Consider the following 17913-nt stretch of genomic DNA (forward strand, 5'->3'; position numbering starts at 1 on the left):
TATCAGGATCAATTAGGAATTCAAAACAAATGTTTCTACCATACCCAAGAGATCTCGTCAACTTTATAAAGGAACTCTCTCCTCTTCAACTTAATCAAAGACATGCATTTGCCAGGCATTGCACACTTTCTCAGGGAATATAACCCCCATTGCTTTTTTTGCATGACTATTGAACACACTGAGAGGGACAACACACGTTTGGGCAATTATCTAAGTCTTATTTTCTTTCTATTTTTTTGTGGCACACCTACCCATCTGGAATGGTTTGGACTCTAGTACATTTGCCATTTGTCATAACAATCTGCATAGTTTGTTATGATATGTTGATTTTTATAGCACCCTATCACTCATAAGAGTATCCTGGCACTATACGGGTCTGTGCAGCTTGTCTTGAGAGGCCTTACTGGAATAGCCAGGTCTTCCACTGCTTATGGAATTCGTGAAGCAATATAGTGCAGGAGGTTGTTCCATGCTATAGGAACAATATATGAGAATGCACAGCCTGCTGATCTATTCTTAAGTATGTGTGGTACATGCACCAGTGAGAATCCGGCTAAGGTGAGCTGCTTTGAGCGTTACTGAAATGCACGTGGTCGTTCAGGTAGGCTGGGCCGCTGTTGTGTACTGCTTTGTATGCGGTAGCGGCCCGTGGAGGGAGAACTGCGGGGCTGCGTGGCGGCGGGGAGGGGCAGGGTGGGGTGTAGTAAACTCTGACTCACGGCCTACCGGAGTAATGTAAGTAAATAAATAAATAAAACAAATGTCATTACGAACGCTGAAATGCCAAATGCATTTCACCGCGCGCAATGAAATTTGTTTCGGTTCGGCTGGATCCACAGAGGCTGGTAAAGCACCTGAAGCTATACTCTAAGGGTCCAGGACTAGTGTGACACCACTTAGCAGGGTAAACTCACAGATGGCAGAGTCCATATGCAGATGCAAGATTTTTGGAAGACTGTTATGTCCCTGAGGCTTCATATCATGAGGCCAGCCATAAGCCCTTGGGGTCACTCTGGGATAACTGACAGAATATCGGAAACAAAACTATTGTGTGGACTGAATATCTCATCAAAAATATTGAGTACCAAAATATCGAGAACGTAAGTGCAAATAGGTAAGTATACATGTATTATTCTGAACTCTACATCTACGTCTCTTAAAGATATATATATATATATATATATATATATATATATATATATATATATACATCGATCGTCAAGGTACATATCTGTAAAGCTATATATAGTAAAACTTTGCTTACCTATAGAAACTTCACTTCATGACATTTTTGTGCTCAATATTCTAGACATAATATTTTGCCCCACAATATTTTTGTTTCCAATATTTTGTCTAAATACCGTCACTCTGGGTACTGGTTCCAGAGATGCAGGTCCAATCCTTCTCACCCAGGCAAGAGGACAGCAGGTCAGCACAGCAAAGTGGGAGTCCAGGAGAGTGCTGTCCAGGAGAGAAGCAATCCTTCAGCAGCACAGAAGTCCTTCTTCAAGGCAGAGTATCAATATGTCCAGAAGTGCACTGAAGCGGTGGTGTCTGTGGTCTGTCTTTTATACACAGTTGTGTGTTTAAAGTGGGGAGAAACTGAGGGAAGCATGCTTTGAAGTGCACAGATGCCCTGCCTCCCATATGCTGGCTCCACAATAACTACACAGAGTATGCATCCCATTGTGTGGAGACAGGCCAGAGCCTATTCAGATGGAAGTGAGGCTGAACTCAGCTCCTCCCTCCTATCCAGCCGGTGATGGCTCATCCAGTCACACCTAAGCTCCTAATGTGTGTGGATGTCTAGGAGAAATACACAAAGCCCAACTGTCAACAACACCCAGTCATATGACCAGAGACAATCTGGGGGCACCAAAAGGCTAATGCAATAAAAAGCCAACTTTCTGTAAATTGCATTTTCAGAATTGTGATTTAAATCCCGACTTCACCATAACACCAAGAGACCAGAGACATCAAACATTAACCAGTTATCTCTTCCCATTTGGAAATTACACATATAAAATGTAATAAGGCAACTCCAATACCAGGACATGTAAAACTTGAAAGTAAATGTCTAACTTTTTAAATACAGTGCAACAACAGGCACAAACTCACATTATCCTGAAGAGACCAGGCCACATAAAAGAGACGAATAATGCCTTCACTCTGAGCTGAGTGCCTTCATAATGGGGGAACTGCTGTTTAAGATCCAGACCATATTTCAGCAAGTCAAAAACACTGGCACATCATATCCAATATAAAAAGGTGCCCACTACGAACTCTTGACCTCACAACAGTACCCTTGAAATCAATAACTTTTCTGCTGCGATGTTAGTTCATTTCTGCGATGTTAGTACATTGTGAATGTTGATCACTCTATGACAGCAATTGGACATTAAATACTGAAGTCACAACTGCCAGGAGGCTAGAAAATAGGCATGTGGCATAGGGTCCTTAAAAGACTCTAATGCCATGCTACCTCTTATGCAGAACATTACCTTGTCATTGTTTGGTTTAGGAATGAGACTTTTACAATCATTGGGTGCCGTGGTTAATTTGTAAAAAGAATGAGTGCCGGTGCCCAAAGCTCTGCTCAGAAGCCTGTGGCTGGTGTGACTAAATATTAGTGCACTGAATACCAAGGCAGCTAGTCTTAAATATACCTCAGGTCTCTTTGATCCACCACCAGACACTCCCTGCCCCATTATCACACTCTTGCAGGTTCCTGCGTTCTTCCTTTATGATAGTTTTTCAGTTTTTTTCTTCTTCCGTCTTTTCATTTTGTGTGTTTTACCTCTCTTGCACTCTATAATTGCCTGATGCAAAAAAAAAATATGCCGGTCCCCAAATTTGAATGCCGGTGGCCCCCACCGGCACAAATTAGGCACTGATTGTCTGCATGCTAAAACAAAATCCAACTTGGATACACAGATTAAAAACTATTATACTATATATGACATCCCCCTTTCTTTGCTTCCCCTGAGAGAGCGGGAGGTTAAATAGGAGCAATGCACAGGATACAATTCTGTCACTCATCATATGTTCTTGAGTTACAGACATCTGGGGCATGGCTTTTCTTCCCACACTTCAATGGTACTATTCAATGATACACTCTGGTCGTTAGCCACCCATAATTTCCATGTCCTCATATCACTCCTTCCGATGAAATAGTAGCAGATCGTAGCTAAAAGGTTACTGAAAGCCCACAGTTGAATACACCCTGGCACAAATTATCCTCTCTTCAACCCTGCCCAGTCTATGTCGAAAGATGGCATTTTAAAGTATCTTTATAAGGGTCTGATGCCACACTCTTTCCTTGGTTATCATTCCCAATCCTCAATAATGTGCTTCACTGTGAGTACTTAGCGGCAGAAAGCAGAGTGAGGAATATTTTGGAGCAGCAGGTACTTCTTGTGTGACTAATTGTCTGCAAGGAGTATTACTCACACTGAGAATGTCATGACTCAATCCCACTCCACACACATATAAACCCCACCTCGGCTCCACTTAATATCTTCTGTTTGACCGAAATGCCATGTTTCTCACCGTTTTTGGCCTCTGAATCCTTCCTTCTGTCCCACCCTCTGTTAGTCCACTCCCTCTTAAGTCTATCGATGCGGAGTATTGTTGGTACTCTCTTAACACGCTTGGAGCTGAATAAGCAGACAGCGCAGCATACATAGCTGGACCTATGACAAATAAAATGAAGTTTAGTAGCAACAACGTTCAGGTTTCTTAAAATTCAGTAACCACGTTTAACTGGCTAAACAATAAATATTAAACAGGCAGTTCATTTTTAACCTATTGAAATGCCTTCTATATTTTACCATTGGCAGTATAGCTTTGCCATATACACTGTCAGATACATATCAAATTCATCTTTTTTCTACAGCTTCACAGTCCATGCCACTCCTAACTGGTGGATATCTTACCTTTATCTCCAAAATTATGGAAAAAATAGAAGTGGTGCAGCTAGAATTCTTACTTCAGAAACATCATAGCTTGAAACCTTCACAATCCCTGCAATGCAAAGCTCAACCACTAGAAGTGTGTCTTTTATGCCCTCAGATTTAAAATGATCCTGCCCTAGACACAGCTAAAACATTTTTTGAAACTAACAAGTTTGAATTCAGTATCTGAATCCTGGAAGCAATTGAAAAAACAATGTATGCACCCTGAATCTTCTGCTTTATTTACATTACTTGAGTGCAATTTCTCACATGGGGTCATGGGGGTACAATTGTCTGTTTTCCAAGGCACCCCATGGGAGCTATCTCTCTGATTTCACATGCTCGGACACTTTGATCCACGCAAGGGAGATTTACTCCAGTCAGTTCATTTAATATATTTATTGGTTGAGTTGTGCCAGGATAAATGGAGTGACGTACTAGCAATTTACTTAATCATTTTACAAGATGTATTGTAGAGCTAGGTGCTGCACCTCTGTGACACATGAACCTTTTTCTTTTTCTTTGTAGCATTAAGTTTTTTTTTACATCCAGTTACATTCTCATAACAAATCTGCTGCCATTTTGGTAAAGCATATGGGGAGCTGCTAAACCACCAGATGTTGCCCCATTATATTTTATGAATTTCATGAGGGGAGAAATTAACTCTTCCCCTAAATCCAACCAAGGAATTTGACGGAATAGCTCTACTGTCTCAGACCTGACAGTGTGAAATGTGTGTAACTTTTCATTTTCCAATCATGCCCCCTTCAAAGGAGATGACCCAATTTTATTTCAGCATTTTTCCAGACAGCAAAGGTATACTGTACCTCTTAACCTCAAATTCACAGAGGGAGGTTCTCGGGTTAACTTGCTGTGTTTTGGGTGGAGTTTTATATATGCTAGTTTTAAAGGTTTCTACCTGCATTTGGACTGTGACTGTGCTCATGGACAGACATAGTGCTGTAAGATTGTAAACTCGATGCAGCAAATATCAGAAAGGATTTTCAGGGAGACAAACCAGTGTTAAAATTCATGAGTTTCCTTCCACAAAGCACAGCCATATCCAAATAAAAAACCATGATGTGCCTTTATGGGCGGTGCTCATAGTGAGGCCCCAGAATGCTAATCTGGAACACAAACAGTTTTTAAATGCATTCACTCACATTGCCGTTAAACAAATAAATATACATAAACAAATAAATAAATTGATATAAATATATATATATATATATATATATATATATATATATATATATATATGTATCGAGAGAGAGAGAGAGAGAGAGAGAGATAGATCAATAGTTAGTATAGTAGAGATAATGTATTTGATAAGGCTTTAACATTCTGGAACTTGACAACATCACACGAGTGTTCTGTCGTGACCAGCTAACGTGTGACCTTCAATGTATAAAACGATCCCTACTGTAAACTGATTGGTTATTATTTCCATGCATCTGCGCTGTGTTGTTCAAGTGTATAGGTGATCTGCTGTCTATTAGCAGGTGGAGGGTGGACAGACAAACCCCTTTTCTCATAATGAATTTTTGATATGCTGTGTATATTAGTATTGTAAGACTTGTATCTGCCAATGTTATTGATTTATTTAACAGCATATCCATTGTAGTAATGTATCACTAATCAATTGTCGTTGCTGTCTGATAAATGTCAATGGTAAGCTTTTGTGTCAAAGAAAAGTTAGATGCATCGAAATAGAGGTACAGAACTGGCATTATTGACAATCACTCCGCAACATTTTCTGTCTCATCCCCACTTGACAAACTAAGTAGATTTCCATGGGGATGAACTACATCTTTATACATCAGGACTAGCGGCCACATGCGTCATTGTTGGAATTTGCGATTCCTAAATTGCGAAAATTAAGGAATCGCAATTTAGAAATTGCAAATACCTATGCAATAAAAATTCACAATTGTTTTGCGATTTCTTATTTTTCTCATTTGCGATTCCCAATTTTGCGAATCGCAAATAAGGAATCCCTTTACATTGATTCCAATGGGCCTAAAGGCCCATAGGAATCAATGGGAAGACATTCTCATTTTGCGATACGCAATTAAGGAATCGCAAAATGAGAATGTAATTTCTAGGGTGCAGGGGGGTCCCCTGCACCCCTGAAATGTGACTTACAGTCCATTTTTCACACATACATGCCCAAGGGCATGTGTGAGTGTAAAATGAAAGTGTAAAAAATGCACTTATGTGCATTTTTGAAACTTTTCTTAAATTACCATGAAGGTTGACTTCATGTTAATTTAACACTTCTAATCTGCGAATTCGCAAATTTTTTTAGATGATGCATTGCATTTAAGAAATCGAAAAATTGCGATTTCTTAAATGCAATCGCAATTTAAGAAATCGCAAATAAATTGCGATTTCTTAAATTGCGAAAAAGCCAAAAAGGTTAATGCATCCCAAAACAAAGAATTGCATTCGCAAACGGCCGAATTTTGCGATTCGCACCGTTTGCGAATGCAATTCTGTTTGATGCCTGTGGGCCTAAGGACCTTAGTTAAAGTTTGGCAGATGAGATACTCTGGCCCACATGCATCAAACAGAATTGCATTCGCAAACGTGCGAATCGCAAAATTCGGCCGTTCGCAAAATGAGAATGCCTTCCCATTGATTCCTATGGGCCTCTAGGCCCATAGGAATCAATGTAAAGGGATTCCTTATTTGCGATTCGCAAAATTGGAAATCGCAAATAAGGAAAAATAAGAAATCGCAAAATAAATTGCGAATTTTTAATGCATAGGTATTTGCGATTTCTAAATTGTGATTCCTTCATTTTCGTAATTTAGGAATCGCAAATACCAACAATGATGCATGTGGCCGTCTGTCACAAGCTTGGCAGCTGTCCCATTCGCCTCACTGAAATCACATTATTGCCCGTACAGCGGACTGGGTATCTGCCACCATTTTACCTAGTAACTAATCCGCCAAACTCTAACGGCCACATGCATCATTGTTGCCGTTTGCGATTCCTAAATTGCGAAAATTAAGGAATCGCAATTTAGAAATCGCAAACGGCAATGCATGAAAAAATCGCAACTTTTTTTGCGATTCCTTATTTTTCCTTAATTGTGATTCACAATTTGCGAATCGCAATTAAGGAAAACCTTCCCATTGATTCCTAATGAATGGGAAGGCATGCACATTTTGCGATTTTCAATTTGCGAATTCGCAAAATGTGAATGCAGTTTCAAGGGTGCAGGGGGGGGTCCAAAGAACCCCTCCCTGCACCCCTGAAATGTAACTTTAAATGCAATTTACACACACATATGCCTCAAGGACATGTGTGTGTGTAAATGAAAACTTTCAAATATGTAACTTGTGCATGTTTGAACGTTTTCGGTAAATTAGCATGAAGTTCAACTTCATGCTAATTTACCCCTTCCAATTTGCGAATTCACAATTTAAAAATTATCATGCATTGCATTTAAGAAATCTCAAATTGCAATTTCTTAAATGCAAACGCAATTTTAGAAATCGCAACATGGTTGCGATTCCTAAAATTGCGAAAAGCATAATGCATCCAAAATTTGAGAATTGCATTGGCAAACGGCCAAAAATTGCGATTCGCACCGTTTGCGAATGCAATGCTCAATGATGAATGTGGGCATAAATCCCTGCAGGTGTGCAGTGGTATAGCAGCTTTCTGTTATCTTTCCAGAAATAGTATACTATTTCATAATGCCTCTCACCAGTGCTGTGATGCAGCGGTACGTAGGACCATGGGGAGCAATACTTGAGTATTAGGTGCTGGAGAAAATTGCTGCTTTTAATAGCCTTACCTGCTGAGTGAGTCCGGGAGGTCCCAGCGCTGTACGTCAGCATTGAGGGTGACTTTCTTCTCATGCCTTCAAATGCAAACAGAAAAGGGAAGTCGGTAAGACAACAAGTCTAGTGTTAATGTTCTGCTAGCTGGCCTGTGCTGGCTTCAACAACCATTTAAACTCAAACCGCCTTTGAAGATTTGGGGACCTCAACCCTGACATTTGGGAAATGACTGAAACAAAAAAGCATTCTAAACAGACAAATCACATTTTAGTATATTGGGGATATATAAATATGTCGATCTGAACTGGGATGTTTTTTCACCAAAGGGTTCTGAGTGACAACAAATAGAAAAAAGAAAAGTTCAAGATCTATATTATGTCACTAAAAATACTGAGGTGATAAAAAAATCACTTGTTCCTGCTTTCAACTGCTACAAAGGGGTAGAAGAGTAATGGGAGAACCACATATTGCATGGCCACTCTTCCAAGTCCCAAATGTAAACAAAACTGGCCACCTGCCAATTAACCTCAACTAAAGCCATTCAAGAGCCAGCAATGCTCTGATAGGCTCTCAGAAAGTCCAGTCAGAGCAGCCTGAAATTGGTTTATGAGTTAGCAACAGTGGGAAACAACGTGTGTGTCTTACCTTTGCTACGTCATTACAGTGAATCACCAGATTTAGAATCTGGAATTCAGGATAGAGACTTCCAAAAGGAACCATACATAACAAAAGTATCAAAATATGTAGTTTAGATTTAATTATTGCAACACAGATGCTGACACCGAGAACATTACACTTCCAAACTCGCCCAATTGACCAACGCTTGATTTCTGAATAGAACAATAAAATGCACTCTTAAATAATCAATAGTAAACATTCAGTGCTCTACAGGGGCTGCATTATGGAAAGTGCCCTGGGGGTGCAATGGGCGTTTGCCCCCGCTTTGCGCACCCCCGGGGCACTTTGGTATTACAGAAGGGGCCACAGACACTTCTGTAATACAGATAGCGCTGGCACACATGAAGTGCCAGCGCTATCTGCAGGGGGTGTTCCCTCATTTGCATGGGGCCATGCCCCATACCAATGAGGCAATCACTTTGCCTCTGTGCCCGCGCCATAATATAGACAAGGGCGCAGAGGCAAAAAGGGTCTCAGGAGGCGCACTGACAGAGCGCCATCTAAAAGGTGGCGCACTTTCAATGCGTCCCCTGATGGCAGCCCTCTGGCAGGGAGAAAGGGGGTTCCATGGACCCCTTAGGCATTCCCATGCCGGCGGATGCAGTCACTGACTGCACCCACCAGCGAAGGGGATCTCTAATCCCCTTCAAAAGTGCAGGCGTGCTGCCGCCTGCACTGTGAAAACACAGAATGGCGGCAAAGCAGTCATTCCGTTTTTCACCTGAATGTCTTGCCGTGGGGGCAGTGCGAGTTTGCGGCAGCCCTGGGGGCAGCGCATTCATCATAATAGGGCACACTTCCGTTGTTTGTGACGCACGCACCTTTTTAAAGGTGCGGCGGCACAAACAATGAAAATGCGCATATTGTGTAATGTGGCCCCAGAAGTCCATTAGATATTTGGCAAAGTCCAAAATATCTACCATGAAATCGCATGCATTAGCGAACAACCAAAAAATGACCTTCCTGCTATTTAATCTATCACTTTCATGAGGACTCCCCTTTCCTCTTCGACTATTCTGGGAGTTGGTGTTGAAAGTAAGCTGTCAGGGTCTGCTCAGCACAGCTCCAACATTTGCTCACAGAAGGCATTTGCTGAGGAAGATCACATCATATTTAATATTGTCAATATTTATTTGGGTATTAGAGCATTTCTACCCTCTTTTGAATATATTGATGTAATGATCATGTCTTTCAGTGCAGGGACCCCTTTTTGATTTCAGTCTGAAGACTTGTTATTAAACATCTAACAAGTGATGAAATGTGGTTTCATCAAAGGCAAGAATGTGCTTTTATTCTGTAAATGTAATGAATATCTCTGGAACACATGAGCAATCAAAACGCATTCATGATAATTCAGTGACTATTTAGCTTAGAAATTATTCACGGAAAGTCATAAATCTTATGACTGTTTTTCTCATAATTCTATTATTTTATCTGTTTTAACCACTTGCTTTCAGGCCTATTTCTTTTAGTTGTAGGTTCTTACACACATACAGAACAGGTTTCATTTTAGTTAGCCTGTGGAACTTGTTTATACCTCTGGTATACACACGACATCATCGCCTCATCACTCTAATTACTCCTAGAACCGAGAGAATGTCAAGTCATTCAGATAACGACCTAGACCTGCAACAACCAGTATGGGACAAGTGCTCACTTATCATAATGTCAAGACCATCAAAAGAACATCCATAGATAAATCATCAAAAGGGTGTAGTCTAAATTGACATCCCTTCATCTCCCATTTTCTTAAATGTATGTCTAAAACACTTCTTCTAGTGTGTGTAATCTGTATACAACATACCTAAAACTATGTCAGAGGTTTTCATCCCTAAAAATAATGTTCCTACTTAGGTGGAGAGAAAGGTCACCCAGGTCAATGACGAAGGTCCAGATGAGCACAGCACCACAGTCCATCTCGACAGAAGAAGCCTCCAGCAAGACTCCCTGATGTTCTGTGAAGAATTCCATTCTGCCTTAATGGACTGATGCCAAGATTGTGTTCTCGCACAGATGCAATCTCCTAACTCTTGGCCATTTGCTTGAAATAGCTGTCAAGCTATTCCAAACAGACAACAACCCCTGATGTTCAGGTATGCATACCTCCTCTGAAACTCAGGCTTATTATTTATCCATATGCTAGAACTAGCATAGTGCTTAGAGATAGCACAGCGAGGGTGTAAGGGCTATAAATCAAGATGTTACAATTGTGGTTCTGTTTTCAATGTTATTGAAAAGCTTAGCTACTTTTTTATTATCTTCTGTGATGTAACTAATACCATGTGCAGTAGCTCTCGTCATTTTAAAAGAACTATTTTTAAATAAATATGTCAAAATACATATTGCGTTTCTAGTGATCTTGAGTAAGTAAATCATTAATGAATGATGGTTTGGATTACCACTGCTCCTTGTTAGTAACCCAAAAGCATTGACTCCCCCTCATTTATGTACTGGGTGGGATTCTGCGGGGTTGCAATAACCTGTTTATCACATTCAGTACTGGTGCACTGAACTAAGTACTCTTGTGTCACCAGTGGGTGGGAAAGCAAAGGTTGTAGAGCTGAGCCAAAGACACAGTTTCAGCAACAATGTCTTTGCCATACCTTTCTGCAAATGGGTGACATGTACCTCACCACCGTTCCCTAATGCTGATTCAGCTGAGCTATGGTGTTAAATTTAAATTTAAAGATCACTTATTTGTTAGGGTTAAGACTTTTAGTTTTTTCCTCTGTTTTGAAGTTGGACTCTGTGTGGTAATGAGTAATACATTCTAGTGCTTAAAACCATATTTCTAACAATGTAACACACAGCACAAATTAATGGAATAAAATGCATAGGGCCATATGTAGGTAGCCTAATACCGGTCGGTAATGGCCAAAAATCTGTAAATTTCCCGTTACCGACCGGTATTTAGCTTTTTCTAATGTAATTGGTTGGATTTAAGGATTCGGTAATTCACTGAATCGGTAATTTAAGGAATCGGTAAATTACCGAATTCTTAAAATACCGAATCGGTAAAAAGCCCGAATCCTTAAATCCTATGTAGGGAGCACTCAAGTGAGTGTATTTTTGATTTAAGGATTCGTTATTTACCACCAACTACAATTTGGTAGTAAATATCGAATACCTTTAAAAAAGCAATTCTGTGATTTTTTTTAAAGTGCCATGTGGCAGACATACATGCCCTTAGGGCATGTATGTGCGCCACATGTGCAAAAATGCATTATTCAGGGGTGCAACAGGGTGTCAATGTGACACCCTGCCACCCTTGAATATGCTCCCCTATTACCGATTCGGTATTTACCGAATCGGTAATAGTGAATGGCTTCCCATTCATTCCTATGGGCCTCCAGGCTCATAGGAATGAATGGGAATTACCGAATAGGTAAATACCGAATCGGTAATACCGAATATTACCACATCGGTAAAACCTACCGAATTTTTACCTACATACTATTTACCAATTCTTAAATACCGAATCGGTAAAATTCGGTATTTAAGAATCGGTAAATAGAAATTCCCTTGGCCCTTAGTCTCCATCAGTCCAGAAGAGGGACTGGATCTGCCTAAATATAAAAGAATACTATGTTCCTTAGGACTGTTGCTGAATAGAAGAGACATCACAAATAATTAGGGCAACAAACTATCCCTGTTGGAAATTGTTCACTCTGCCTACGTTTGATGTCCTGGTGTTGACCGATGAAGGTACCCAAACCTGAGCACCACTTGTAACCTTTTGCCACTTAATTCTCAGGGTAGTGAGGCGAGCAGTCCAAGACTTACGCATGCAGGATGTGTGGGTTAGATACTAACAGCTAGAGTGCTGGACCTCGAAGCTGGGGAACTGGTTTCGAGTCTCGGCAACGACACTCAACATCCTGTGATTCTGGGCAAATCACCTAATGTCCACGCGCCTAACAAAAAAATAATGTGTCCGTCTGTAATGCAACTGGTGCTCATGCAAAGTTCTCTGATACCTTTAGGTTTAGTTTGCGCAATATAAACTAAAAAAATACTTGTTATAAAATGTTTGTCCAGACAAAAGTACTTTACTCTTGATCTCCTTGGCCAGACAGGGGCATTCAGGGACAAGCATGCAGCGAGCAGGAGCACAGGGGTGCACTACGGTTCCTTGAAGCACCAATCTCTCGCAGTGCCTTGCAGTGCAGGTGTAGCTTGTTGAAAGTCTCCCGACTATTCTCTGGTAAGATCCTCTTTTACTACATAGTTGTGCTACACTCTCTCTTAGTCAGTCTCTTAATGCAGAAAACCTCCAGTCTTTTTCTCTCAGCATCAAGTGCAGGCTCCTCTTTTCAGGAGAGATCAGCAGCACTTCCAGCAGGACTCTGTCTATTATATACCTTGTATCACAGACGTTTTGGAACACCCTGTAAAGGTAGGGTGACCAGGCGTCTCGGATTATCGCCAGCTGTCCCGGCAGATTTAAGGAAATGAAGCTCATGTCCCGGTTTTTAGAGAGGGTCGGCTGAAATCGGTGGGAGGTATATTTTTATGTTTTGCCAAGCAGAGATAGTTACCAGCTGTTATAAGAAAGCAATTTAATGAACAGGCAAGCTACTGGCTCTAAAAAGGGCATTTTATGTATGTTCTTACTGCCTCTTCTGTAATTTTCTGCTAAGAAGCACTGTCGTTCTGTGCGCTGGGTTGAAGTAAAATTGTAGTCCTTCCTCTATTTTTGGGAAATTTCCCGGTTTTTGGCTTTAAAATTCTGGTCCCCCTATGTAAAGTTGATGCCTAGGCACAAGTCAGTGAGAAGGCCTAGAACAATTTACTTGGGCTTGAAGCCCCATTTTGTACTTAAATATGTTTCTAGACAGAGTATGTGGATTCTACAGGCACATTTCTTGGAAGGGTTCCAGATGGTTCTGCTCCCTTTGCTGCTTAGTCTTTCCAGATGGGCTAACCACAGAACTTGAGTCAGCAGATAAATGCAACATTTAAATAACATACCCACATATAACCAATCTATTAGTAAAAGCACGATCACATAAAACAATAAAAGCCTTCATTGGTTGTTGTCCATGCGAGCGATGTAGCCCTAAATATTCTAGGAAATAGTTTTGGGACCTTTTCAGAGAAATGCTTACCTGCCTGGGTAATTATTGGTCTTGGTTATTGTTTCTTCCTGAGCATATCTGAAAACAATGCCTTGTTTACCATGTGAATATCAATGCTGACTATTGCTTCTCTGTTGCCATACTTTTCGTTTCAACACATTCCGGGTTCAATATAGCCTGTTACACTTATATAGCTATTGCATTGACCATTTGTTACAAGTTTATGTTACAGTGCTTCGGCATTCATTTTGTTTATTAAAATACATAACGCACATAGACTGACAGATAGACTTAACAAGTCTCTTCAGTTCCTGGTTCTTTTGGCCTATGGCATACTAAGATTTATGAGCACACGGAATGCATTTATAGCTGCTGTACGCATTCAATGTAATAATAGCAGTACATAAACGCCTCTATAATTTGCGTAATTATCTTCTCGTAGTGACATATATTCACTTAATAGTATCCCTATTGCTTAGATTCATCTCATCTAAAAAAATAGCCACACACGTTTTCCTGCGTAGTCCTTCATATATCTTATATTTATGTGTTTTGTTTTTCTGTTATTTCTCTTCGATAATTATATGGGAGCTTCATTCTACATGTACCATGGCCACCGCACTTTGCCCCTCTGCTCCATGTTTTTAGGCTCCGTGTGTCCTCTGCATTTGTTGTTAAAGAGTAGTATGTGGCTACCAAGGTATCATTTTCGGGGGGATTATTCCAGATTGATGAGTGTGTTATATCAGTTCTGGTTGTATATATTATTGTGCTTATATTAGACTGGGGTTCTTTAATATTACTTCATTCCTTAGATGGACACTGTTGCCGCTTACTTACAAAGGATCTTATTTATAAGTTGTTTTAAAGTTGTCTTCAATCGTGAGTGCTGTGCTTTGGGCACTTCTATTTGTAATATTTACTGCTCATCAATGGATTTATTCACTTTGGACTCACTGTTGCTGTCAGGACACTCTTCATGTGGGGCATATACCAGTGTTGCACTTTGGAGTGTGAGGTCACAGATGTGAATTATATTTCATTTTATTTATTTTTTATTTGAAAGGTTTTATATAGCGCTGGCTAGACCCGGTGGTATCAGAGCGCTTTACATGAGTATTAGACCATAGATACAGGTTACATCGTTACAAAGGTTTACACAGTTATTTGAGATGCTTCTAGGCATACACTTGTTTATTTTATTTTGTTTAAAAAGTGGGGTCGGCCATTTTGTATGACAGCATATGCTCCTGAGGATGGTCTTTCTTATTCATTACCCAAGAGACCGAAATGTGAACGCAATCTCAAAATTAAATGCCAAAATCACCAAAAATGCAGGTAAAATGTTGGATAATTCATAAGGACTGCAAGACATGTAAGAATGGCTTAGCACATATGTACATTTCCATACTGCATATTGAAAGACTTCTTTAACTATTGACATATATGTGGTTTTGCTACAATTGAACCCTTCATGACTGGAAGTATGACATATTCTTAATTTAATTAATTTATTTTTACCTGTATGCCTGTTATTATACTAATATGGCGAGATTGTTTCCATGTTCTTCCAAAATGATTTATTCTAAGTATTTGATAAAATGAAGTGTGCAAACGATCCCCTCGGTAGCCACCAGATCTTTTTTTTGTTAACCCTGTACAGCGCTCCCCTGCCTTTTTGGCTAGGCACGCTCTATACAAGCACCACATAATACATACATACAAGTATGAAAGTTTCTCAAGTTGGATTGTGCAGTTTATAATTTTGGTAAGGAAGGTTTTTCAGATTTCCATTCATAAGCACGTAACCAGGCTAGCTAGCATATGAGTTGAAGGCAGCGCACATTTGAATGTTGAATAATTACATATAATGTGCTTCAGGTCAAACACCTCCGTGTGTTTGTTGGTAAAAATTAATTTCCGTCTAAATATTTGTGTTAATTTACTCCCTAACCGCATCAATTCGCCTGCATTTCCGTACGGCTGGGACATATTGTACAGAAACTGTAAAATAAACATTTATAATAATGATATTCATATTAATTGGCGGCCAGACCTATTTGCCTAACTCTAAAAGTCAGTAATGTACACAATGCTTCCATCACTTTTGTACAAGGTTAGGAGGATTGTTGAATTATTAAAGTTTTTGACAGTGCTATTTTGTCCTTTCAAACAATGATGTGTAATATACACATAACTATTGTGTGGTATCTGGTTCTTCTCTATTGCACAGCTTTATTGCTTGTAATGAAATGTGGTCATCCAGAACCTTTATATGTCAACAATGCACTTGGAATGTATGAGTATGAAGAGAGACAGTTGGTACAGGACTAGGCTGGGCTGTGGATGGGACCTTCTCCAGAGAATAAACTACAATCTGCACTTCTACCTACTCTGACTCCTGCCTATTCCCTGCCGCGATTACCACACTGGCGTAGTCGGCAGCTGGAAGATCCCAACAAACCATTGTGCTGAAGAACCTCTTCCAACCCTGAGCATAAGATAATCAAAAGGTTAGTGCCAACCAGCAATCCACTTGTGTGCGGAGCGTCACCCCTTTGATTTTTGCCCTGGCTGTTTTCCTGCTCACTTTCCTATCAGCGTGTTTTGACCTTTGTGTGTACTAGGCAGTTAATAATGTGGACTAGATACTTTTCATTGCGTGTCTTGCTGGACTATTATACTTCTTGGGCCAATCTGCTACCAGGGTTCACCAGTGTGTTCCTCTCTGGGCGATTTCACCCCAGGGCTGATATTTTTTCAGGGTATGTGTGCCGGGATCAGCACACTATTACTGGTCTTTTCAGAGGCAGTGTGTACTGGCATCAGCAGCACGCAACCACCGGCCCCTTCAGTGGTACCGGCGCAAGCGGCCTGCAGCGTCAGCACAAGGTAACCTCCTCTCACTGGCTGTCCTCGCTCCCTGCACCATTCACCAGTATTCCCCAAGCTGCTCCTGAGCCTCCCTGCATCTTTGTGACATTCCTCTCTGGTGATATCGACGGGTCCGCGGAAACTGGTGCGTGTTCTGGAAGCTGGTGTGTGCTTGCACTAACGTCTTCTTAAAGGCCATTTGTTACTTCCCCAACGTCGATTTGCACGTCTGTCGAGTGTCGTCAACTGGTGACGTTGGAGGCTCCACGGAAGCTGGTCTGTGTGAGGCGACATGACACTCAACGACAATGACACTGATCGAGGAGGATGAGTCTCTTTTGGAGGGCGATAAAGCCAAAGTCTATAACAAGAAAGAATTGGCGAGTAGGATTGCTCCCATATTTGGCAGCAAATCACAAAACAAAGCAGCCAAATCCAAACCGAAGCCAACTGGGCCAGAATCCCCCCAGTCTATTGATCCTCTGGGGGACAATGCAACATACTGTGAAACTGCTTTGTCAGAAGAACGTGTTTCTATATTGCTTGAACCTGTGATATTATGTTCTAATACATTTTCAGTTTTAGCTGATCCCCAGCCAAAGAGTGGCTCAGGGGTGACTTTAGAGTGTCCTGTAGCTGACGGCAATATAATGGCCAAATCTGCTGAGGAACTGGGGGCTAGGGTAGTGGGCAACCCAGAAACTGTTCACATAATGGCTTTTGTCAGGAACCTTCAGAATGGAATCTCTAATCTCAACGAGCAAGTGGTAGCATTGTCAGCAGAAGTTGAGAGATTAAAACAATGTAACCCTTCTAAAACTCAGGGAGGGGCAGGGATCTCACCGACTTCCCCAATAACATGTACACCACCTTAGTTAATGACAGCAATAAGAGTAAAGCTGTTAGAGACACGTTGACCTAGAGCCGAGAACAAATGCCTTACACCCACTCACCTTTAGCCTCAAAAACCTAAGTGTATTTACCTGTAGAAACTATGCTCATGAAGGATGACCCTGCCAGAGTGAAAGATCATATGACACAATGGGCTCGGTCACACAGCCCACATCGGAGCAGCTCACACAGACTGCAAGTAGGAGGACTTCAAATCGAAAAGGCCAAAGTGAAGAAGTAAGGAACTTAGGCAGTGTCTATTTGACAAATGTGCCCAAACTAGGTGTTTGGGGCAAGAGAGTTTGAAGAGTCATTTAAAAACAAATGCACACACCTGCAAAGATCTATTTATAACTGCTATCCACTAATTTGCTCTGAAAGTATCCATGCAAATAGTTTCCATGCTCTATCAGGGTCAAATAAATGGCGAGTACAATGAATTGAAATTGAGGCCTAAATATCTAGCTGAGGGACTGATAGGACTTGGTTTGCGGGGGAAAAAACCTCTAAACTCTGATCCAGTTTAAGCCTAAGCCACCATGCCTAAATCCTCATGCTCTGCATTTTCACCATGCCAAGCCCTGCCCTGGAGATGAACTTGAGACATCAATGGTCGTTTGACATAGCCCCAAGCCCTCTTCTGA

General features: G+C 40.8%; 1 protein-coding gene across 1 annotated transcript in view; it reads right to left on the reverse strand.

Moving 5' to 3' along the window:
- The window catches only part of LOC144762518 (uncharacterized), a 709614-nt gene that overhangs the window by 89298 nt on the left and 602403 nt on the right, over positions 1-17913 (reverse strand). The window contains exons 40-41 of the mRNA XM_078647742.1: positions 7763-7828; positions 3550-3692 (exon numbers count right to left, since the gene is read on the reverse strand). Coding sequence (XP_078503868.1) covers positions 3550-3692; positions 7763-7828 — 209 coding nt within the window. The remainder of the gene's footprint in view (positions 1-3549; positions 3693-7762; positions 7829-17913) is intronic.

The sequence above is a fragment of the Lissotriton helveticus genome, chromosome 6, assembly GCF_964261635.1.
Source record: "Lissotriton helveticus chromosome 6, aLisHel1.1, whole genome shotgun sequence".
Taxonomy (NCBI): domain Eukaryota; kingdom Metazoa; phylum Chordata; class Amphibia; order Caudata; family Salamandridae; genus Lissotriton; species Lissotriton helveticus.